Source organism: Protopterus annectens, chromosome 15.part0 (genome assembly GCF_019279795.1).
Source record: "Protopterus annectens isolate FY-2018-M chromosome 15.part0, PAN1.0, whole genome shotgun sequence".
NCBI classification, from domain to species: domain Eukaryota; kingdom Metazoa; phylum Chordata; order Ceratodontiformes; family Protopteridae; genus Protopterus; species Protopterus annectens.
In genome coordinates, this window is record NC_056749.1 from 166,780,472 (window position 1) to 166,806,945 (window position 26,474).

At 42.9% G+C, this 26,474-nt stretch overlaps 1 protein-coding gene across 3 annotated transcripts in view; it reads right to left on the reverse strand.

Moving 5' to 3' along the window:
• The window catches only part of LOC122790080 (ETS-related transcription factor Elf-1-like), an 875,567-nt gene that overhangs the window by 42,681 nt on the left and 806,412 nt on the right, over positions 1–26,474 (reverse strand). For all 3 annotated transcript variants that reach the window (XM_044057642.1, XM_044057643.1, XM_044057641.1), the window contains exon 7: positions 4,447–4,639. In XM_044057642.1, coding sequence (XP_043913577.1) covers positions 4,447–4,639 — 193 coding nt within the window. The remainder of the gene's footprint in view (positions 1–4,446; positions 4,640–26,474) is intronic.

A 26,474-nucleotide genomic window follows, 5' to 3' on the forward strand; every position in this document is an offset into this window, starting at 1 on the left:
ACAAACAGATGGAATTTCTTTAACAAGTGCAGGTTGAAATACAGCGATAAATTCAACAAAATAAATAAATGCAGCACAGAATTGTTAAACATCACTGAAACAGTTAAAGCAAGTGCAAAAAATATATATACTTGTATTAGTTCTACATTTCCAAGTGGTTTTAGAATCAATCCAAGTCTTGCAGTCACAGAAACCAGGCACAGCAAAACTCTGAATAAAACAAAAATAGGAAATTGGAAGAAAAAAGATGTGATGAAGAAATAAGCCAAAGATTCCAAAGACAACCACAAGGCATTCTATAGTTATGTCAAGAATCTAAATGGCAATGCTCAGAACTACAACAGAATGGCATTAAATATACTGATCCCAAGGATATTGTCAGTATCCTGGCAGATCGATTTAGTGCCAGCTTCATTCCCCTCTCACCCCCTAAAGGGCCCATCTCAATACTAAAAGATTGCCAAATTCTGATAATCACAGCCACACAGGTAGAAACAGCACTCTCCAAAGCTAAGAATGCAGCATCCATGGGACCATATGACATCCCAGGCTGTGTACTACATGAACTACAAAATGAACTGGCACCCCATCTAAGTGTCATGTTTAATATCATAGCCTCACCTCAGGCTTCGTGCCCACTGAGTGGCACACAGCTACAGTTATCCCGCTCCACAAGGGAGGATCCAACTTGGATCCTGGGAACTACCGTCCCATCAGTCTGACAAGCCTGATCTGCAAGGGCATGGAACGCATTATCATGGAACTTATAAACAAAGAAATTGGCATCCTCCAGACACTGGACCCCACCCAGTTTGGGATTGTGAAGGGCCGATCTTGTCTCCTGAATCTGATTGACTTCTTTGAGTCGGTCTCCAGAGCTGTGGACGAGGGTAAGGAGGTCCACACAGCCTATCTGGACCTCGCCAAGGCCTTCAACACCATCCCCCACTCTGGAATCATAGATAAACTTACTAAGCTGGACATAAATCCCTACATCACTCGATGGGTTGCCAACTGGCTTACTGACAAAACCCAGACTGTAAAAGTAGCCGACTCCAAATCCAGCTCCAGACAAGTGACAAGTGGAGTACCTCAGGGTTTAGTCCTGGGACCACTCTTGTTTGGCATCTACTTCTCTGAAGTACAGGCCAACACTAAGGGACTCTGGCTAACAAAGTTTGCAGATGACTGCAAACTGGGAGCCATTACTGAATCCCCAAATGATGTGGATATTCTACAAAAGGGCCTTACAGAAACAGATGCCTGGTGCCAGAGCCATAGGCTCAAGCTTAATGCCAAGAAATGTATAGTCATTCCCTTTGGAAGAAAACATGTACCCATGAACTACCACATAGGTGGCAGGACAGTAAACATCGAAAGTGTGATGAGAGACTTAGGGACACAAGTGGACATTGGTCTCACTTTCGATAACCACATCGCCACAAAAGTCAGGAAATCCTTCTTTGTGGCACACCTCATCACTAAGGGCTTTTCATCCAGAAAAAAGGAAGTCATTGTCCCACTGTACTCATCCCTCATTAGACCCATTATAGAGTATAATGCCCCATTTGGTATGTACCTCACAAGACATCTGCAACAGCTGGAAAGGCCACAGAAATACCTCACTAAAAGAATCACAGGCCTAAAGCAGATGCCATATGCTGACCGTCTAAAAAAACTCCAGCTATACTCTGTGGCATATCATCTAATCAGAGACTATCTCTGCTTAACATACAGGGCCATGTCAAACCCTGAGCTGTTGGACATGCTCCACTTAAAGAAATCCCAATCCCTCAGAGCCACATGCTCCAGGGATCTAAACCATATCATCACAATGAACAAAACATGCTGGAGGGATAGGTACCTGACCCAGAGACTCCCCAGACTCTGGAATAGATTGCCCATACATGTCAAGCAGAGCACCTCATTGGCCCTCTTTAAAAGGAACCTTGATGATTGGATGGGAGAAATGAAATTCACCCCGGGGATCATGTCAGTCGCCCAGCTAGACAGGGGCCCAGAGAATTAAATATTGTGGGAAAAAATTTCCAGGAAATTGTTATGGCTAGGCTTGCATAGGCCTTAGGGCCGATAGCCTAGTACCAACCTATGAAAAACTAATATTTAAAAACAATGGAGAAAAGATGGCATAACAGCAAAACGGACAGACATACGGGTTAAGGGCTAGTAGGGATAAATACCATCTTAGAAAGCAAAAATAGAATTTTATGGAGGCATTACATGTTGCAAAACTAATGCAGTTACAGATTTAGAAGCAAAATAAGAAGAACAGAAAGTCTTTAAAGATTTTTTTTCAAAAAGGAATACAGTTGCGGTACATTGGGGTTCTGAATTTGGGGACTGGAATGGATAACCGTAGTAAAAGGAGAAAACGGGTGTTTTTCTGTAAATGGAGTTTATACTACAAGAAGTTTTGCTTATATTACAGAGGTTTAAGGGTGTTCTGGGGCAGACAGATTTGGCTACAAAATTCTAAGAATCTGGAACTGTGGCAATTAGACGTATTGATGAAGTGCTAAACAAATGTTATAGAGAGTAAGAACTGAAAGAAGTCGGAGGCAAAAAAGACATTTCAAGAAGAAGAGTGATGTTTGAGATTTACTCTTCTCATTGTTTTGTCTTGTTAGCACTAGTGCATCCTTCTTCAGGTCATGGTTGTAAAGGCTCTCTGAAGCAGTTCATCTACCCAGTTACCAAACAGTACATAAAGAAAGATCTGACTGTACCCCAGATGACCTGTGTTTGGCTAGATGCACAGGTGCTGGAAGGACTGGGCAGGGGAGGATGGCAGTGAGTGAATGACGCTCTCTCTCTCTCTCCCATCCTTGGAGTGGGAGGCAGCTTGACTCACTGCACTGGTGACACCTGCAGGAATGCAGGGGTATTACAGGCCACATGTAGAGCCTAATTTATTTGGGGAGGTTGCACATGGATAGAAACATGCACACACTTTTCAAGGGCACTGATCACAATGTTAGAAACCTGCCAAGGAGGTGGGAGCAGTCTGCAGCATCTACAGAGTGACCTGCCCCCTAAATGACACCAATGACTTGAAGCACACATCCAAATCAAGAAAAGAATGGGTTCACCAGAAGAAAATTAAAGTATTGGAATGGCTCAGCCAGCGCCCAGACCTAAATCCAATAGAAAATCTGTGGGGCGACCTGAAGAGGGCTGTGCACAAGAGATGCCTTCATAATCTGACAGATTTGGAGCGCTTTTGCAAGGAAAAGTGGGCAAATATTCCAAAGTCAAGGTGTGCCATGCTGATAGACTCCGCCCAAGAAGACAATGGTGTAATTAAATCAAAAAGTGCTTCAACAAAGTATTAGTTTAAGGGGGTACACACGTATGCAACCAGCTTATTGTATGTTTTCTATTTTTTCTATTTTTCCCCTAACAGATTTGTTTGTTTTTCAATTGAATTGTAGAGGTTATAGGTCACATTAAAGGTGGGAAAAGTTTTGAAATTATTTATAATGGTCTCATTTTTTTATACCACAAAAACCTGGCATTTTAACAGGGGTGTGTACACTTTTTATATCCACTGCATGTTGCTGAACAGCTGACTTGTCACAGTGTTTGTATTGTGCATTAAAACTTTATAATATCATTTAAAATATGATGCATCATGAGACAAGACATTATTTAGTGTTCCCAGTATTCCTGGAGGGGACCATGCTGTAAAAAAAAATCTGTTAAAAAACTTTATGCAAAGATCCTACTAATCCTAGTTGTACAAAGGAAAGAACCTTCCTGGGCTGATGAGTGGAGGTCTGCAGACCAAGAGAGCACTTGACTATCAAAGAAAGTCTGCAACTACCTTTAAAACCTTTTTAATTCAAGACCTGTTTAAAGGTTCCATAAATGTTAGTGCAAACTGACCTCTATGGATATTGAGCTCTTGACAGGGTCACCAGAGATTTGTACCACACATCTGACCATTCCCATCCTTACAGACAAACTGTAAACTCTGGTGCTCATTCCCTGTTCCCATAGTTTTCAAAGTGACACAGTGCCAGATTCAGGTCATAAGAAAAGCTTTTGTAATGTTAAATGTATTATTTTATTATTAAAGACAAACTGCTAATTATCTGCACGGTCGGTTGACAATGGCAAATTCAGGTCTCAAGTAATCAGCTTTTTGTAATTTTCAATGTACTGTTTTATTATTATGTTTGCTTAGTGTAGGATGTTAACTTCTGAAATGAAACAAACGCATGGACCACTGAATGAAATGCACGCACACACACACACACACACACACACACACACACACACACACACACACACACACACACACACACACACACACACACAGCAATCATCTTGCCTTTAATTTCATACTTCAGTGTTGTCTTGCAGAGCAGCTGGCAATAGTGTTGACCACTTTTAAGAACTTTATGACATGCTTTAAGCTCTTACCTGAGTGCTCTGCCCATGGTTTCATAATTCATGTCTGGCTTGTTTTTGTGCTTCCCCCATAACTTGGAAACAGCTTTTGAGTCCACCAGCTTAAAGATTCCCTGTTCTCTCTGGGTCCACTTAATGTATTTTGGACACGTGTTTTTATCTTGCAGGAGAGCCAGAAGAAATTCCCAGAGGTAGATTGTATTACCTAGACAGAAAGAAAACGAAAGCTGTTGCAGCCTTTGAATACAGTACTGTGAGGAGTACATTTTACACGTGCTGCACTGCCAGCTGTTGTACAAAACCATCGTGCATTTGAAATCACAAAAGAAAATTTCCAGCAGATCAGTTGGAGTCCTATTTTCTATACTCAGTGGTAGCAAAAGGCAACACTCCACACTCTGTCCAAATGATGCATGTGATCTAGAAATTGCAACTTGCATTGTTCATTTAGTGCAAGAAACTGCTAAATGAATTCTGTCATGGAGATTCTTTCTATCGAACTAAGTTGATATAGTTTTCGTGCCAAGTTACTAAGGAGATAGACAACAAAAACCCAGTGGATGTGATATGTATGTCATTAAAGCCTTGGAAATGGTCATTCACCAAAGACTTGCTCACTCCTGAGTCTAGAACTATTTTATGTCATCCTCTCTGACCTCACACAGGGCATGGAAAACCAGAATAACTTCTTTGCAGATGACAAATTGTGAAAGGTCACTACCTGAGGAGAGATACAAGTCTGGCAAAGGACCTCAGAAGACTACACACATGCTGCAAGAAGTAGTAGCTCTTCCTCCATTTCCAAAAGTGCTGCTCCTGCATATTGGAGAAAGAGAAGCCAGGTGTGTAAGACGCACTAAGGTGATGTGGTCAGTCTGAAGTGCGTGGAGCAGCAGAAGGACTTGTGGAGCTATTATTATGAAATACTTGCACAATCAGACTTCATGTGAGAAGGTGACAGCAAGAAAAAAACAAATATTAAAGTTCAGTTACAAGGGTATTGCTTCTAAGGACAGAAAAGATAATGATTGCCCTCTACTGGCCCCTTCTAAGACCAAAAATGGAATTGTTGTGTAAAGTTCTGGAGGCCTTAAGGGAATAAACACACCACAGTGCTGTAAAGGGTGCACAGGAACAATTAAGATAATCAAAGGGGTGGCTAGAGTGTACAATGAAAAAATGCTTAGGAAACTGGACATCACAGATGGACAGTAAGCACAGGGAGTAGAAAGGAAGCATGACTATAGGACTGACTGGCCAGGTCACCATGGACACTAGGGAAGCACTTCACAGGTGCAACTAGTTGTCAGAATGGGACAGTTGGGACACGCAACAGAGCTAGTGTTATCTGTAGTGAAAGGATTAAACTGGGAAAGGAAGCTGCCCTAGGCTAAGAGAAAAACTTGGGCAGGCTACACATTTATGCCTCCCTGCCTTTGATAAATATACTTGTAACAAACCTAGCGCTTGCAGCATTATCAACTAGAACACATCTCAAACAATGTTGCCAGCATTATCAACTAGAACACATCTCAAACAATGTTGCCAGCATTATCAGCTAGAACACATCTCAAACAATGTTGCCAGCATTATCAGCTAGAACACATCTCAAACAATGTTGCCAGCATTATCAGCTAGAACACATCTCAAACAATGTTGCCAGCATTATCAGCTAGAACACATCTCAAACAATGTTGCCAGCATTATCAGCTAGAACACATCTCAAACAATGTTGCCAGCATTATCAGCTAGAACACATCTCAAACAATGTTGCCAGATCAGAACCATCTAAGAAAAATCTGTGACTGGAACAAGGAGCAGAGAAATGAAGTAGTCCAACGGCCAGCAATCAATCACAGGAGCAGAAATCTGATGATAACCTGGAGAACAAAGGAATAAATGGTTGACAAGGCAGACAGTAACTATACAACAAGACTAGGAAACTACTAGGAAGTCATCCCCATGAGCAGATACACAGTACAGATTATTCACAGAAAATAACACGATTCTGCCAGACGGCAAACAAATATCACATGGAAAATAAAGGGATTAAGTTGCTGCAAAAAGACATGGTGTGCATCTGTACTGCCAATGACTTGGATTTAGATTTGATCCTTCTGTGGTAGGCAGTCAGCCAAGATGGGGACAGCCGAGTGGCTAGTTGGCTGACTGGCTCCCTTCCTTTCCAAGGGATGGTTTGTGGATTGAATGCAACAGGTTCTTGCTGTAATTCTAAAGACTATTAATTGTAATGCTTGGAATTATTACACTATTAGAATAATTTTGGGGAACACATGCTATATCTTAATAGGGGAATACCTCTGAGTACTTCCCTATTCTGAAGCACAGTGACCTCAGAGACAGTGCATCTAGTCAGCAACGTGCAGAATGCATAGATTCCGTGTAAGACAGTGTTTGCAAACAAATGCTTTAACAGGATGATAGCTTGTTTGGAATTCACTGTCTTGCTATCCAAACTGAAGTTTTATTTGACAGAACTTTGGGACTCTCAATAGAAGGTGACACACATATTTACCACTATAAAATAATACAGCCCAAAATCCCTAATCCTCTCCCCGTACCCCCATCATATTCTTAGCTTTCAAGCCTACTGAGAAATAGGTCTGGTTGTAAATAAGTAAATAGCTGGTACACTGTTTACTATCCAATTGGTAACATAGGTAACAAGATCATAGGAGATTACTGCTGACCTGGAGGTCATTTCAAGCCTAGCCACTTCATCCCAATGTAATACCATACAAATGTTAGTTGATACCCAAGATTGCATTTAGTAATGACTACCCATGTCCCGGAGGGTTGTGGGTGCTATTCCCAGTAAGAATTTACAGTGCCTCAGCCACTCGTCCAGGTTCCTTTTGAACAATGTCATACAGGTGCTCTGTTTAACATGAGTCGGTAGCCTGTTCCAAAGACACAGCAGTTGCTGGATGATATATCTGTCAGTCCAGCATGTCCTATTCAAGTCACAGGCCATACTTAGGTCCCTGGAATGGCTGGCCCTAGTCCCATTTGATTTACAGATATGCAGCGAGTTCATTAGGTTTGGGTCTGAGACTGGTCTGTAAGGCAGGGTCTCCCCAAAGAGGTCTATATGATACAGAGTAAAGTGACAGGGACTTCATTCTGTCTGTGTATGACACGTGCTGAAGTCCCTTGATGATCTTTGTTAGAAAACTTTGAGGTCTCTCCAATTGCTGCTGGTGCTTTGTATGGTACATGCCGTATGTGGTGTTATACTCAATTATGGGCTGGATTAGTGCTGAGTATAGAGGGGTTATAACCTCTCTTGCCCTCGAGGCGATGCCTTTACTAATCAAGTGTGCTAAGTAGACAGCCTTCCTCACTACAGTAGACACAAGGTGGTAGAAGTTAAGGTGACAGTCAACTTGTGAACCTAAGTCCCTTACCACTTCATGGGTACTTAGGGTATTGTTATTGATCTGATAGTGTGAGGGGACATTGTTTGTGCTGAAGGGAATGATGATGCATTTCTTTGCATTCAGTTTCAGACTGTGACTGATGCCAGTCGTCAGTCTGTGTAAGACCCTCTTGGATTATACTGTAATCAATTTGGGGATTCAATAACTGCACCAAAGACTTTGGTTCTGAATTCGAATTCAAAATCACAGGAGTCGGCCGACCGGCACTTGCGAACTGCTTTTGCTTCAGGCACTGTGTGGCAAGAAAGACTGAAGAAAATGGTGTCGGCTGCATCTGACGTCAGGGAAGAAGCGACAGCAACTGATGCCGGACCAAGACTTTGGAACTCTGGCCGACTGCGGGACCTCCTGACAGCAGGATAACCCAAGTGTAATGACTGCAGCAGTGAAACACGATGAACATCTGCACCCAGTTTGTTGTCATCTGCAGACTTGATCAGCCACAACCCCTTAGTTTTGACCTGAACTTCTGAGGAGTATACACCAAACAGTAGGGGGCCCAGCGTTAACCCTGTGACAACTCACTGGTAACAGGTCTGCTGGTTGATGTGGAGTCACCCACTTTGATAGTGTGTGACTGGTTTGTGAGCCAATTAGCAACCCTTCTTACAATGAAGGGGGTTTACATTCAGTTTGCTAAGTTTCAGTAATGCCTGAGTGTGGGATTGTGTCAAAAACCTTTGCCAAGTCAAGGTATGCCGTGTGCACAGACTTGCCCTCATCAATGGCCCTGGTCACATTTTCAAAAGAATCCACCAGATTTAACAGGCAGGATCTGCCCTTGACAAAAACAAACTGTGTAGGATCCAGGGTTTGGAGGTCACCTATGTCTTTATTTAGGAGTTCCATGATACATTCCATGGCCTTACAGATGAGGCTGGTCAGGTTTCTGGGCCTGTGATTCCACTGGTCTATTGTTAGGCCACCTTTGTGGAGGGGAATAACTGTAGCTGTTCTCCATTCCACAGGAACAAAGCCTGTGGCTAGACTATGATTGATAAAGGTATACAAGAGTGATGCTAGTTCATGTTTTAGCCTATTTAGAAGACAGCCTTTGATGCCATCTGGTCCCACCGAGGTTGTGTTTTCTGCCTTGAACAAGGCTGTGATGACCTGTTCTTCAGATATGTAGGGTGGGTGGGGGGAGTTTGGGGCAAGGTTTGTGACAGGCTTGGAGGGAATGGGGGGTGAAATTTCACCAAACCTATCCGCTAGCAGGACTGCTACCTCTGTGGGGTCAGTGTGTGTGATACTGTTTGTCACTAGTTCTGCACATGCTACGGTCCTACCTTTTAAGGCAATGTACGTAGCTGTAAAAGGCCACATGGTTGTCCTTGGCTGTGCTAGCTAAGTTTTTCTCAAAGAGGCCCTTAGAGGATTTGACAAGTTGTCTTATTTGCCTGCTGAGGCTGTGGAGGATGCTTTTCTGTTGTTGGGGTCTCCCCTTTGTTTTCATGGACAGCAACTTTTTGCATTTACTGGCAAGCTTGTTGATGCCGCGGTACTGGTGCTGCGGTAGCGTTGTCACCTCACAGCAAGACGTTGTCCCGTTCGATTCTCAGCTAAAGCGTCTTCTGTGTGGAGGCATGCGTGAATGGGCGTGCCTTCACTGAAGGTTGTGCGTCAGGGCTGGCAACTCGGCACGTAAAAATCCACTACCAAACATTAGCGGGCCGGAGTTCCGCTGTGGCGACTCCTAAATGGGATAAGCCGAAAGACACAACAACAACTGGCAAGCTTGTTGATGCTGGATGTCCACCATGATGGCTTGTTTTTACTTGCAGCCCTAGCTTTGATTCTTTCTGGTGCAGCAGAGTCTATACCCTTATGCAAGTGATTGTACAGGGCTTTAGTTTAAGCTTTGGTGTAGTTACCGCTTCCAGCTGGGGGTTAGGCTCGGAACGCATTTGTACCCTCACCTACATGGGTACAGTTTGCTTTGGTGAAATGTTTTCATCTGATTTCGCCCTTTGTGAGTTCTGGTGTTGGCGTTCGCTCAAAGGTGACTGCTTTGTGGTCAGACTTAACTAATGAGGATCTGACAGTTGCAGTACTGCATCCATTTGACATGCTAGTGAGAACCACATACAGTACATGTTTGATTCCTTTTGTTGGGGTATGAACAATTTGTTCCAGGATATTTGAGTTAACAAAGTCAAGGAACTTTTGCACTAGCAGGTTAGGGCTAACATAGGTTTCCCAGTTGTTGGTGGGATAATTGAAATCCCCATAACCAGAGTGTTCGGTAATATCTGGATTGTCTACAGTTTGGTCAAGTAGGCTTTGTGCAAGTCATAACCTATGGAGGGGGGTCTATAACTGGCTATAACTTGAATGGGTGGTCTAATCCACTGTAACCTGAACTTGGGAGTTGTCCAGTCTAACTAGATGGGAGGTGAATTTATCTCTATTATAGATAGAAACACCACTTCCTTTGGTTCTCACACATTCATTTTGCGGTCTGAAGGTGTGGAAGACATTGTAGCTCTGCAAGGCCGGAGTACTCTCTAAGGCCTTGAACCAGGTTTCTGTGACTGCACAGACATCTACATCTTCCAGTGATAGAAGTGTTGCCAGGGTGTGCAGTTTTTGGTTTAACCTCCTAATGTTTATAGCAGGATGACCCTTCTTTTGTTATGACTGGCAAATTTTATGTTGGTAAGTTTGTTTTTGAGACCTTGCCTAAAAAAGGCACTATGGGGGAGGTGTGAGCATTTGCCAGCAGCCAAAAGCCTAGAGGTGCCAGGTGCGAAGCAGCGAGGTCCATTAACCATAACTTCTCAGGCTGACAGGAACTGGATCCCCTTTGAATGACACCAAAAACTAAGCCAATTATTGAAATCAATCATTATTCTTTTGTTTATACTGTGGCATCATTCTAGGTGAGGGTAGTGTGCTGCTCAAGCCTTGGGTTATGCCTCTCTGGGACATATACTCAGAGAGCTCACTCATGTCTCTCTTCATATAGCCCAGGCAAGGAGGTACATCTCCAGTCATTTACTCCAGCAGTTTTAACCAGTTAGTGTTAAGATGCTTTTCAATTGTGCTCGAGTTGTCAGTGTTTATTATTTATCTGCCTCTTTACCTGTATTAATATGTACTGTAAATATAAAGTACCATTCGCTTTCTCCTATACTGTTTTAAAGTGAACCCAACTTGCATGAAATGCTTCTTCCATTTACATGTACTGTTTTTTTCTTTTGTGTTTGTAACTAATGAGGATCCGACAGTTGCGGTACAGCTTAATAATGGTTCTCGACCTCATTTAACATACTAAAATAAAAAAAATAACCAATAGGGAGCTGGAGGCAACACATTCTAAGGAGAAGTGCTACAGTGCAAAGTTGCAGGGAAGCAGCAGAAGGGAAGTGAATGTTAGGGTCTGCAAGTACACTTGTGTCATGCCTATTGTATACTACAATCCCCTTAGGCTGGCAGTTTTTATTTATTTATTTTTTTAAGTGGAAAGCTGCATTGACGGTGCCCCCCCCCCCTCCAAAAATTGCCATACCTTCTACCTGCTCCCTTTCCTGAAGTGCTGTACAGCTAATAAGGCTATACTCGGATCATGGCAACACTGGAACAAAACAAAGTAAACACACACAATGCAGACTATTATTTATTTATTTATTTTATTTTACATTTGTTTACCGGGATAGTCCGACTGGATACATGTCCATTTTCAGCGGAGGCCTGGGGAGAAAAGCTCCACATAGACAAACTTACATAGATTACACAGAAGTTAGCAAACAATTATAAAAACAAAGTGATTATATACAATGGGTTAGTAGTGTTCCCTAGTAGGGACTCACAATTCTCATGGACAGACAAAAGTAAGAGACATCAGATTGGAAGCTGAGCTTGGTGATGTAGTTACAAGTTATGATAATTGCAGAATATGCTAAAGGTATACAAGAGTGATGCTAGTTCATATTTTAGCCTATTTAGAAGACAGCCTTTGATGCCATCTGGTCCCACCGAGGTTGTGTTTTCTGCCTTGGACAAATCTGTGATGACCTGTTCTTCAGATATGTAGGGTGGGTGGGGGGAGTTTGGGGCAAGGTTTGTGACAGGCTTGGAGGGAATGGGGGGTGAAATTTTCACCAAACCTATCCGCTAGCAGGACTGCTACCTCTGTGTGTTTTTTCTTTTGTGTTTGTAACTAATGAGGATCCGACAGTTGCGGTACAGCTTAATAATGGTTCTCGATTACACAGAAGTTAGCAAACAATTATAAAAACAAAGTGATTATATACAATGGGTTAGTAGTGTTCCCTAGTAGGGACTCACAATTTTCATGGACAGACAAAGGTAAGAGACATCAGATTGGAAGCTGAGCTTGGTGATGTAGTTACAAGTTATGATAATTGCAGAATATGCTTTTAGTTTATAATTTAATCAGGGTTGATACTGGAGGTGTAAATGTTAATTCAAAAAACATGCTCCCTACTTGACTTCCTGTCTTCTACAAACACTCTGTCCAGCTGACAAATTAAGCACTACCACAAGCCAAGATTCTCCCCTTTTTTATGAGTGGACAGACATTACTTTGCTTAAAAAGTAACTGATAACATAGAAATATTAAGCATCTGCTTTGGTCTGCTGATCAGTGTAATACAGAAACGTTGTTGCTTCCTAGTCGTTACATTTTTGGAAATCTCACTCCTATATATGGAGTTAGGCACAGATGAACTGCATGATTGTGGGAAGCGCCCCAGGGCCCGTGGTTCTGCCATCGCCACTTACAATAATTCTTGTCCTACTGCCATTAGTAAGCCCAGTTTCACAGGCCCACCCCAAACACACACTTTCATTTCCATTTTGTGTATTTACCCAACCAGGCCTCCCCATTACTTGTGTTACTTAATTTTAGATTACAAAAGAAGCAGTCTATCTACTCCGTAAGTCTGTGCTTGGGACAGTGCTGAAATTTATTTAGCTGAATTTTGTAGTTACTGATCTTGCTAAAGTTTTCAAATTTATTTTTGTATGATAACCATAAACATTTCTGTGGGCATAGCCTATTTTTAGAACAGGCCTAGGGTTGAAAAGCTCCATAAATAAGTTTAAATACATACCAGATAAATTGGCTTGAATATAATACATGTTAGTCTGTTGTTTCTACAGATTTGAGTTGACAAGACATACTCAAAAAAGTCACTGAGAGGTCACATTTTCAAAGTTGTCCTGTTGTGGTACAAGCAGACGATACATTGAGCTATCACAATGTCATCATCTTGAGAGGCTATCCCCTACAAGTAGACTGATGGATGGAGAGCAGTGGCCGCTGCAGGATGGTGGCCTAAGAATACTAGTAACTGCTTTTGCAATCTGCAATTTCACATAGTGATTCAATTCACTGTATTTCCACTTATGTCCATATTTGTGCATATGTGCAGTTAGAATACATAAGCGAGGGAGCTTCCACATAGTACTTGTGTTATTTCTGTAGCTGTACTGTGCTCTATTATTTAGTTTTAACATGAATCTTTGATTTAGGCTATCTGAGTGATTTTACCAGTGAGGTGTCTCGCTGTGTTGATTTCTATGTTGGTTGGCCAGTAACAGGAGGTTATTGGTACTGTATTTCAGTAACAGAGAGTCTGCGTGTGGAAATAAGGGGTGTTTCAATCTGATGTAACATTATTAGTTTCACTGCCTTATGCTCAATAATATTGGTATGTTTATATTTAGTGACAAGAGTTTGACAGTTCGAGGAGTTTACATATACATTTTACGTGTACAGATGTGGGCGTATATACAAGTGTATGTATATGGTTCATAGGTTGGTACTAGGCTATCAGCCCTAGGGCCTATACAAGCCTAGCCATAACAATTCCCTGGCTATTTCTTCCCACATTATTTACTTTCCTGGACCCCTGTCTAGCAGGGCGACTGACGTGATCCCTGGGGTGAATTTCCTTTCTCCCATCCAATCGTCAAGGTTCCTTTTGAAGAGGGCCAAAGAGGCACTATGCTTGACATGTATGGGCAATCTACTCCAGAGTCTGGGGAGTCTCTGGGTCAGGAACCTATCCCTCCAGCATGTTTTGTTTATTGTGATGACAAGGTTTAGATCCCTGAAGCGTGTAGCTCTGAGGGATTGGGATTTCTTTAAGTGTAGCATGTCCAGCAGCTCTGGGTTTGACATGGCCTTGTATGTTAAGCAGAGATCGCCTCTGAGAGAGACACAATGGAAAGGTGTGTGTGTGCTACACACTTCCTTGCAGTAGAATAACTTCAGGAAACCCACTCCTTTCAACAAAAGCTAATAGTTGCGCCTGGCTAACTTTGCTGAGTGGAGTTCATTTCTACATAGCATTTATTCTGCTTAGATTTCTTTACCCAGTGTAATGCATTGATTTACACTGACCAATTTCAGGCTCACCCTGGGTGAAATACAAAACATTTAAAAAACAAATGCAGACATGTAAGCAATAACGGAGTAGATTAAATTAGTTACTTAGAAAAAAATCTACCAACAAGCTTGATGTGCTGTACAGGGAGTGTTCATCTCATTAAACCAATCATGCATTAGTGATTCTGATCTCAGTTCTTCTTAGTATTACATCTATTTTTTAATTGTAAGGACAAGAAACGTCCCACAACCCCCTTAATCATGCTATGGGAGAATTTGGCTAAAAAACTAACCGCGCAGTGACGCAGAAACTTGAGTATGGTTTAACAGCGGTACTGCAGAGGATACAGGGTGGGTGGGTATGTCGTCAGTGACTTAAGAACCCAAAATGAGATGGAGGAGCTGCCTACAGAGGGAGGAGGAGGAGGAGAAGGACATGTTTACAGGCCGTACACAAAAGAAATGGGAAGACAGCTGGGCAAGTCACTGCACTTGTACAAAACACACTTTCACCAAACACGATTGCTGTGTTTAGAATTTCTTTAGAACTTGTATACTTGAGCATTGCAGTTACTCAGAGTGACTACTACACAGATCCCTCAACTCTAGGGAAGTGACTTTTTCAGTAAGATTTGAGAATTGCATTGCCTGCTAATATAGTTATGATTTTTTTTATCTTGTGAGAGCAGGGGAAATTGCACTATTACAGACAATTATTTGTTAGTTTTCTATTGGTTAACTGATTGTTCACCTTGCTTTAATCTGTTCTGTGCTATGCTGTGTGGTGTAGCACTCATTTGAGCCAAGTTGTCCAACTCTGTGCAGCTGCGTAGCAGAATTACTGGGAACGTCTACTATACTGATCTCTCAATACCAAGGAAGTGAGTTTCTCGGGTAAATTTGAAACTTGTGTTGCCTGCAATAGTAATTTTTACATTTGGAATGTTTTTTTTTGTTTGTTTTACTGTACTGAGAAAAGGAGAACTTGCACTGTTCTAGATATTTATTTGCTAGCAATCAATTTAAGTTTATATTTGCAGTTTGTTTGCAATGCCTTCCTTTTGTTTGTTCTGCATTGCAAGGCCAAGCACTAGCAGCTCAGCAGTCTGAAGCTGTACAATGCAGAGCAGTTTATTAACTCACACTACAACAACCAGGGGGGGCCACCTTTTCTTACCATCCTATTTTAACTACCCCAAAATCTACTTCCCTTTGTTAACAGTACATCACATAGCAGCTTCTAAGTGTATACCAATTAACTGGGTAACCATGCCTGTATTTTTATTTATGCGGTTTTACTACACTTTTCACTTATGGCACCTGTGCTGATATTTTGTGGCACTTTTAACTGTTGTACTAGATTGGCTTAACTATATTCTTCAGAATTTGCCTTATTATACTGTGTGCACTGCTGGAGGTACTCAGTCTTATTGACGGCACAAAAGCATGTATTTCAGAGTCATTTTTGACTTCTTTATTGACTCAGTTTAAAGTACCTGTGCCTACATTGCTATTTCACTTTTCACATCTTGCATTGTTTCTGCACACATGGGACAGGAGTGGTTGTAGTCATGTACACAAGAGCACTGTGCAACTCCTGAGTAGTTTGTACACACTTAAATGGAGCACTGTGTTCTGTATAATAGATGTTACTTCTTTCAGACTCATTAATACCTTAGGAAAAGTGCTCTCATCGGGCCCCAGAACTTGGACCGAAGCTCCAAAGGCTGTGGCGTTTCCATATTTTTAAAGGATGCGCACACCTCCAGACTGGTAGCCCAACATAATGCATCTGAGATACTTCAGGTGCAGCTAACATTGGATAAGACAGCGATTTAGGTCATAGCCTGCTATAGGTCCCCAACCATGTCCCAAGATTCACACACCACATTCCTAAGCACCCTGGAGAATATTAGGGTCCAACCTAACACTCTCATACTGGCCGACTTCAACTACCCCTCCATTAACTGGGAAAACTACTCCTGTACCAATACACTTGCCCAACGCTTTCTGGAATTCATTAATTACAATGCCCTGGACCAGCTCGTTCTTACCCCCATTAGAGATAGCAACATCCTTGACCTGGTCATTACTAACATGGGCAACCATTGCTCTACACCAGTAGTCAACTCCTCCCTGGTTAGATTGATCACAAGCTAATCACCTTGGAAATCCACATCCCTCCCACCCCCCCCAACAAAGGTAACCACTATGAAAAACCTCTCCAAAGCTAACTTTGGGCTCCTAAAAATAGAGGTGGCTAACTTCACTGCACTCATGCAAATGGAGAATAGTTGCATGACCGCCAAATTATACACTGATGCATTGTACGAACACATATGCAAATGCATGGAATTCGCCATATCCAACAGAACTAAGATGCTCTCCTCCAAAAAAAAAAAAAAGAAAGCCAATATGGTGGTCCCCTGCCATAAACAAACTCTACAACAGAAGGAGTAAACTTATGCGGAATAAGGTGAAATCCCAAGACTGGAAAAACTCCCTTATCAGCCTTAACAAAGGCCTTCTATAGTTATGTAAAGAATCTCCATGGCAATACCCAGATTTGCTCTGAGCTACTGCACAATGGTACCTCCTATACTGATCCAACAGATATTGCAAATATACTGGCGGACAGATTCAGTGCTAACTTTACCCCCCACCCCACCCCCCAAGGACCAATCACAGTACCAGTAAATTGCCAGGCACCCAGTATTACTGCTGCACAGGTTAAAACAGCTCTGTCCAAGGCCAAGCATACAGCTTCTATGGGACCTGACAGTATCCCTGGCTGTGTTCTACATGAACTACAGAGTGAACTGGCACCTCACCTGTGTGCCCTGTTCAATCACAGCCTCAGGCTTTGTCCCTACCGAATGAAGCACTTACTAATATGCAAAGCTATGGAAAGCATCATCATGGAACTAATAAACAAGGATATAGGGAATCTCCAAACTCTGGATCCTACACAGTTTGGTTTTGTGAAGGGTAGATCATGCCTGCTCAACTTGGTTGACTTCTTTGAGTCAGTCACCAGAGCTGTGGATGAAAGTAAGGTGGTTCATATAGCCTACCTTGATCTGGCCAAGGCCTTTGATACCATTCCCCACTCAGGAATCCTAGAAAAACTTACTAAGCTAGGCATCAACCCCTATAACACTAGGTGGGTTGCAAACTGGCTCACAGATAGAACCCACAGTGTGAAAGTAGCCGACTCCAAGTCGGACTGCTGACCAGTCGTGAGTAGAGTCCCACGGGGTTCGGTCCTGGGTCCTCTCCTGTTTGGTGTCTACTTCTCTTAAGTCCAGGCCAACACAAAGGGACTCTGGCAGACAAAGGTCACAAAGGATTGCAAGTTTTGAGTTAATATTAACTCCCCAAGTGATGTTGACATCCTACAGAAAGGCCTCAATGAGACCAATGACTGGTGTCAGAACCATGGCCTTAAGCTAAATGCCAAAAAATGTCTTCATCCCCTTTGGGAAAAACCCGGTTCCCTTGAATTGCCACATTGATGGTAGTCCACTGAACACAGAAGGCATTATAAGAGATCTGGGAACACAGGTTGACAGAAACCTCTCTTTTGACCACCACGTTGCCACTGTAGTCAGAAAGTCCTTCTATATGGCACATCATATTACTTAAGGGTCTCGCATCCAGGAAGAAAGAGGTCATTGTTTCCCTCTACTCTTCCCTCATTAAGCCAATCATCAAGTACAATGCCCCGTTTGGCATGTACCTCACTAGACACCTGCGACAACTGGAGAGGCCACAAAAGTACCTCACAAAGAGGATCCTAGGCCTTAAACACTTGTCCTATATGGACAGACTCAAAAAAACTCCATTCTCTGTCTCATATCGCCTACTTAGAGGCAATCTCTGCTTGACTTACAAAGTCATGTCTGACCCAACTCTGTCAGAAATGCTACATCTAAAGAAATCCCAATCCCTCTGCACCACATGCTTCAGGGACCACAACCTCATTACCACAATCAACAGAATATGCTGGAGGGACAGGTTCATAACCCAGAGACTGCCCATGGTATGGAAGAGACTTCCCATACATGTCAAGCAGAGTACCTCACTGGACCTCTTCAAGAGAAATCTTGATGAGTGGATGGGAAATAGAAAATTCACGCCGGGGATCCCTCCAGTGGCTCTACTCAACAGAGGCACTAGGAACTAAGGTTGGGTGGCATGATGCCAGGGTAATCCTATGGGCTAGGCTTGTAAAGGCTCCAGGGCCTTTAGCCTAGTACACACCTATGGACGTATTGCGCAGTGGTGTAGTGGTAGCGTTGTTGCCTCACAGCAAGAGGTTTTCCGGTTCAATTCGCAGCTGGGGTGCCTTGTGTGTGGAGTCTGCATGTCCTCCCTGCATTCATGTGGGTTTCCTACAGGTGCTCCAGTTTCCTCCCATATTACAAAGACATGCATCTGGAGCATTTCTCCCCGGGCCTCCTCCGAAAATTGGCTTTGTTCCAAGTCGGACTATCCCGGTTAACAAATGTTAAATAAATAAACTCCTGTCCCACATCTCTTGCATTATGACACAGTAGTCGGTCACCCTCATAATAAAGTGTCTTGAGACAATCTTGTAGCTGCCTAGCTACCCATTGCTACCTCCTATGCCACAACCTGCAAGAAATGCAAACCGTTAACCTAGAAGTGAAACTCCCATGACAGGCTACTGTTTGTAAGAATCGTACTTCCATGCTACTGCACCAGTCACTGCATACCACCAGACCTTTAATCTATGCTAATGCTGCTAAAATGAACCTACCAGAGCCTCTTACTCTCTACATGAAACAATCTCAGCCTGATGGCATGTGATATAACACTCTTATAACCACCAAGACTACATTTTCACATAGATCTGAAACAAGTCACAAAGGAGGCAGGCAGAAACCTATACAATCATCAAAGCCTACAACCTCTTGGAGAAATGTTCTAGTCACTGGTGACTAACTTATAATACAGCACCTCTGCACTTCCCAGGCCAGACAAGAACAGGGTGACTGTGACCTGCATATCGGGGCCAAAATCAGAAATGTCACATGGGCATTGAGTGCCCTTAAACCTGAGAAATGCAATTAAGACCAAATGTTGGACCACGTGAATGACCTTAGCCTTGCACTATTAGAGACATGAAGAGAGACTGACAGGAATTAATTATGCATGTGCTAGATGCAGGAAAGTAGTAGTATTGAGTAGTATATTGCTTTCACCAAGAACAATGTCTAAATATCAAGACAAGAAAACTGGCTTCAGCAATTGTCTTTGTAATTGGTGTCATTCAAAGAGGGATCCAGTATGTCTCAGCCTGGGATGAAATGGTATATAAGCCACCCTGCTCTGGCAAGGATGACTTGCATTTCTCCCACTAAAGTTTTGTCGTAGTGGTGAAAAAATCTGGTGCCCTATAGTGCCCCGAAAGTGTCCTTTTTTCAGGAAGGATCTACTTATTGGACATTCCAAAATAGCAAATTCAGATCCAAACAACATTTAGGTGTGCTACTCAATGCTAAAAGTCTAAACAGAAAGATTTCAGGCCCTTCTGCAGCTTGAAGATATCCATATTTGTGTAGTTGACTTTTTTTTTGCACTCCCTACGTCTGTTGTATGTCAATCAAAAGACCCTTCTATAAGCAACCGGCCCCATTCACTCCCCATCACCACTGTATGAGCCTGCTGGGAAGGGACTACCTTTCAATGTTTTCTCCTTGTACGATTCCTCCAAATTTAATGCTTGTACCCAACTAGGATGAGAGAAGTTGGCATCCTTTCACTTCTGTGAGGGGCATTTCCTCCTGGCATCCCTGCTACCCCCTGAGGCACAAGCAGTGAGCTTCCCGATCCTCACCTGGAAGTTGGCACAACCCCACCCGCTGGACAGAGTTGAGTGGACTATGCCCCTTTGCTCCTTCCCGTCCCTATCTTGCACACTTGCACAACAAAGGATAAATATGTTCAGTGTTTCTTGGACATGATTACTGAAATGCTATGGAGCAAATTATTACATTCCCCACTGGGGGTTCAAATACTCAATCTTGTCCTTACTAACTTAGTCCAGCCATGTGCCCCATCTTCCACTACTACACCCCTGTTAACATTTGATCACAAATAATCATTTTCTTCTTGCAGGCCTTTTGGTGCACCCCCACCTCCGCCACCAAACAAGTCCAAGGCTAACCTGCTACAGCACTTAGTTAATTCCCAAGAATCCTCCACCCATGGAACTGGTTGAAAAAAATATCCTCTTGCACCTCTGACATCTACCTCCACCTAATTGCATAGGCAAGCTGGTGCCTAGCCATTCTAAGTAAATGACAAGTTTAAAAATAAACGCATTATGGTATCACTTGTATCAATAAACTGTAGAACAAATGAAGAAAAAATCTTGAATAACTGAGTAATCCAAATCCTCACCTCAGAAATTAATAGAAATACACCATCAAAAATTTTAAGAGCATCATTAGGAAAGATAAAGCCAAGTATGAACTTAAATTATCCATGGATACCAAAGAGAATTATAAATACTTCTTCTCTTTACCTCACCCACCCCTTTTCTTCCCTCACACTACTCCTTCTATGATATTTTTCCTCCAAATCACGACAGAACAGGTCTCAGAATCTTGATCCAGAGCTGAAAATAATATTGCCATTATCTGACAATATACCAGAGCGCACCTTTTCAAGTGGTAAATACAAACTACCTGGAGCCCTCCACAGTCTTTTCAATCTTATCTTAGCCACTGCGTTAGTTCTGCAAACCTAGACAACTACTACATTTATGACTTTTGATTTCTTCCGACTCTACTAACTATAGGCCCATCAGTCTCATCAAGTTTATATTTAAAGCCCTGAAATGACTAGTATCCAGACTGTCCCTAAACAACCTGGTTTAGACTTGTAAAGGGTAGATCCTGCCTCGTACATCTGGTAAGCTGCTTTGGAAAGGTTACTGAGGCAGTGAATAATGTTCTCAACCTGGTTTTCAGTACCATCTCCCATGCTGGTATAATAGACAAATTAGTAAAACTCAACAAACCTCCACTTTTTCTGTTGGAGAGTAAATAACACATCTAATAGATCCAAAGTCACGAAAGCTGTGGGTAATTTTTCAAGATGTGGAACTGTGACTACCACTGTCCACCAGGGTTTTATGCTAGGATCTCTCATATCTAAACATGTTTGCTGACCTCCAAGTCAGAGCCCCAGGAGTATGGCTATCCAAGTTTGCTGATGACTGCAAACTGGTTATTACTATTTGTTCCCCTAATTAATCAAAATGCTCCATGACAGGCTGGACTATGCACACATCCAGTAATCAGGAAGTGGACCCAAATGGAAAACTACAAACTGTTGTGGGGTACTGTTTGGCAAGCAATCCATTCCCACTTCCACTACTTTTCTACAGACACATACTGTTATGAGTGACCTCAGTATATGTGTGGAGAACTTGCTCTCTTTTCAAGTTCAAGTTGCATCATAAAAAAATAAAATGTGAAACATAAAAATAATAAATATAATGGAAATAAAATCTTAGTAATCCAAGTGGCAGTGCTGCATTAAACATCATCATATGATAAAGTAAATCAGTCTTAAAGGAGACACAAGGAAAAGAGTGCAGGATGTAAAACAATTCCAGTACATCCAAACTGATGTCAGTTCATAGATCACTTTGGATGTGCTGGAATATTTTATTTCCTGCACCCTTTTCTTTGTGAGGGCAGCAGTGTGGACCACACTTTTTATGTTACTTGTTTATCTGTGTGGTTGATCCTCTGACTTTCTTTTGTTCAGTCTTAAAGAAGAAATATTCCTATCTACCTCAACTTACATTGAAGGGAGTCTCCTCCAGATTTAAAGATGTTATTGCACTGTACTTCTTCCTTACCAGACCTACTATTAAATATAATGTCCTCTTCTGTAGGTACCAAACAAAGCACATGACCAAACCTGGGAAGACCATAAATATTTCTAACTAATAAAAAAAAAAATCAAGGTCTTAAAACTGTCAACCCCATAACCCAAAGCATTCTCTATCTATGGAGAAAACTTCAACTACCTAGCAAGCATTGCAGCAGCATTAAGGCCACCATTAAAAGCCAACTTATCTGAGTGGATGGATGGGTACCCACAAATTCCAAACTGCTCCTTGGGATTACCGATATGGTCTTGTGCATAAAAGAGATAAGTACTATTTGTATATGTTTCTTAAAGAGTGTTTAATGGTTATACACGACTGCTTGCTTCCCATGTTATCAAGTTGCAGCAATCTTAGAGATTACTGCATTATGTTTTGGGTGTGGAGAGGCTTACCCACCCCAACTCCGCCCCCCCAAAAATTACCCATCCTGAAAACTGACTTGAAAACTTTGTTTTCAAAGAATCACTTTCAAGAGAACTGGATCTCAAAGACTAAAAAATGTAAATGAGAAGAAACACAGAATAGGATTGTTATAGGGTGGGGGTTAACTGTTTTAGGAAGCACCATGAAATAAGTTCAGTGTTAGAGCTACAGCGTACATCAATAATGATTAGAAGAAAGGAACAAAGTTCTTCAGAAGAAAATAGAATGCAGAAAGATGCAACAACCAGCCTGGCACAGTAAAATCAGAGTTATACCCAGGTCAACAAATTAAAAATAAAAAAGGAAAGAATGTTAGAAGAGGAGAAAGGCTGAACACTCTACTTTTAAAAAATGCCTGAGGATGGGAGAAAGTTGACAGTAGTCCCTTTACACAAAAGCAGATCTATAAAGGATCCTGGTAAGTTAATTACATGAAATCAGGTCTCACTTCTTCCCTCATGAAGAGATTCTTGCCGAAGCTGTGGATACTGTGGAAAATGGGACCAATTCTTTCTCTGGGAAAGAAGATATAAAGCTGAAAGGAAATGTAAGATGGCAACAGACATACTAAAGGTGTTCAGGTACCTGTCAGCCTTCTTTACTAATGGCCCCTATTTGCCATGACATGAAAACCTTCATCCACTACAGAGAGAGTTGCCTATCATCCTGACCAACCAAAAAGAGTTCAGATGCTGGAAGAAAACAAGAGTTATATACTTACCATAACTTCACATCTGTGCTATCCAGTGTCATTACTCATCACAGATGGGTCTAGGGTCCGTTCCCGGATCCAAGCCGGCAACTTCTTAGATCCAGAGCTGAAGCTCCTCCCCTTCCCATAATCAACTGCTACCTTCTAACCCTCAGATCAAGTTTGCTAAAATTAGCTGAAATGCAGAAAATCTGCAACCGGAGAAAATTTACAAGCCACAGCAGCCTCATCAGAATCCACAGAAGGAAGGGGGAAGGAGGATGGGAATGTGATGAATAATGACACTGGACAGCAGAGATTCCAAGTTATGGTAAGCACATGACTCTATCAGATGCTATCCATGTCATTATTCATCACAGATGGGTCAGTGTCCCCAGCTACTGTGTATCCTTGGTGGCCTCAAGGAAGGATATGCCAGATCATGGAGGAACCAAAGGAAGCCCTGTTCCTGGATATTAAGTCCAATTTGTGGTATAAAATGAAAGTGTGATGATTAGACCAAGTCGCAGCAGCACAAATGTCATCAAGTGAAAGTCTAGCCAAAAAGGCTGATGACGTAGCAACAGACCTAGTAGAGTGGGCCTTCACTGGTCTGGATAGTTCTACATGCCAACTAGCATAAATGAAAAAAATGCAACCATCAAACCACCTATAAATAGAAACTGCTTGGCCCTTTCTGCTCTGAGAAAAAGCCACAAAGAGTTGGTCTGACTTTCTAAACTCCTCAGTACTTCTTAAATAAAAATGCTATTTTCTATGGACATCTAAACAATGCAAGATATACTCCTTTATTAGAGTAATTAGGAAAGAAGACCAGTAGTTGACTTGACTGAGATTAGCTTCAGAGGCCATTTTAGGGAGAAAGGAAGGATTTGTTCTAAGAAGAAACCCTTGTCCTTATGAAAGATCATGAACGATGGCTTAATGCAGTTCCAAGACACGCCTGGCAGAAGAAGCATTACCTAAAGATGTGAGAGTAGACCACCTCAGAGAGACTAACTTGAGGCTCTGGAGACAACAACTCTGACAGGGAAGTGGAAAGCTCTGAAACCAAATCCCTCTGAAGCCAGGTAAAGTGGGCCAAGTAATTAGTTTCTCTCAGACCAAAAGTAGCTGAGGCAAACACATGCTTTCCAAAATGGTTGATAGCCTGGGACTCCCTGTTCGGGGGATGGACCGAGGAGCTTTGCTCAGCTAGCTCCTTAGTACCATCAGCCACTCCAAACAGACTTTTCTCTAGGAAGACTTAAGGAATTTGTCTACTTTCTTGGGCACAGGTTTCACCATGACTGGCTCTTTCTAAGCCCTGCTGGCAATGAGGTCCACAAGCTCATCAGCAGAGGGGGAACCAGGGTAGAAGATGGGCCTATCCCGAATGCCTTCAGGGACATGGACTACACCGAAGACGAGGGCAGGGAAGACCATCCACCTCTCTGCTAGAGAACCTCCAGGACATCCCAGAAGGACACCTCCTCAAGCAGAAGTCTGGGGGAAACCATCTCCCTCCTCAAAATCCGTGTTCTCAGTAAAGGACTCTCTAGGGAAGTCCAAATGCCTCCTCTTACAAGTTCTGTTGCGAGAGGGCTCCTCCACAGTTGGCTCAGGGGAGGATTCATCAGAGAAGGGTACTCCAAGTGGGTACTGCCCATCTGAAAGCACTTGCGGGAGGGCTGACCCTGGATGGATGATGAGGCCTCAGCACCCAATCCCGAGAAAGGCTGGGCAGGATCTTGAGAAGGAGACGTAACTGCCAAGCTAGAGAAGGTCCTGTCTACCAGCCGGAAGGCTGACAGACTGGATGAAGCCCCCCCCATCCCCAGCAGCGGATGCCACCTTGGAAGGGAAAAAGGACCCCAATGCAGCAAGGACATCCTCAGATGATAGCTCCAAGCTGTCCGGTGCCAAGTACCCAAAGGAAAGGAGTGGTCTGAAAAATCCAGACCCGAACTCGCACCAACCCCTCAGAGATGAGGCCCACTCCGGTCCAAGGGCTGTGGAACAGAGCCGGCCAGGGACCCTGATAGTGTCAAGAAGCAGGGGATACCTGACACAGTCAGCCTCTCACTAAAAATCTCCCAGTCCTGACATTCCAAAACCTGCCAGACTGGAAGAGAAGAGCGGAGTCCTGTGGATGGAGAAGGTGCCCTAGCCACCTGGGCAGGGGCCAGCAGCAAGCTCAACTTGATTTGGGCCTTGAGGAAGTTCCTCATCATCCTATCCATGTCCATGGGAAGGAGACTTCTGGAGAACCTGGATGAAGATGAAGTTTGGCCAGATCTTGCTGGGGATCCGACCCTGGATCCCACAATCCTATGCCACTGAGAAGGAGATCGGCTCAGACAACTCAGACCCGACCTCCTGGAGGACTCAGAAGGGGAACCGTCAATAATAATAGGCTCTGATGGAGCTGTTGGATCCGACAACCTGGCTAGGATCCCAAGGCTTGGAAGCCATGCCAGACAGATCTGACAAACTGGTCGGATCTGGGGACAGCTTGCTTCTACTCAGGCCTGTGATCTGCCAAAGCCTTGGATCAGAGAGGCTGATCCAAAGCTCTCAGAGCAACAGACCTCGGATTCAAGGAGCTGCGATCTGAGAGCATGAACTTTTTCAAAAGAGAGGAAGAAGAGGATGCCCCAGATGGAGAAGGACTCTTCTTAGGCTACTGAGAGGGTTTGGACAGGAAGTCTAAAGGCAAAGGACCACACTGCGCCAAACCTTTCAGCAAAATTTTGTTTTGGCACTCTAGGGCCCTGGAGTTGAATGTGGTACATGTCCCATTCAAACTCCAAGTGCACCGACCCCAAACAGTAAAGAGATTCCTCGACAAGGAGGTCATAATATCCCTGTACTCCTCCCGTATCAGACTCATTATCGAGTACAATGCCCCCTTCAGCATGTACCTTTCCAAGCACATGCAGCAGTTGGAGTGACCACAGAGGTTCCTGACCAGGAAAACCCAGGGTCTCAAACACCTATCATATACAGATAGACTAAAAGCCCGGTCCCTTTATTCAGTCTCATACAGACTGCTCAGAGGTGACCTGTGTCTGGCATAGAAGGCTATTTCAGACCCAGCCTTGATGGAGTTGCTGCATATCCATAAGACAAGCTCCACTCGATCAACCCGCACGCAAGGCCTTAACCTGGTCT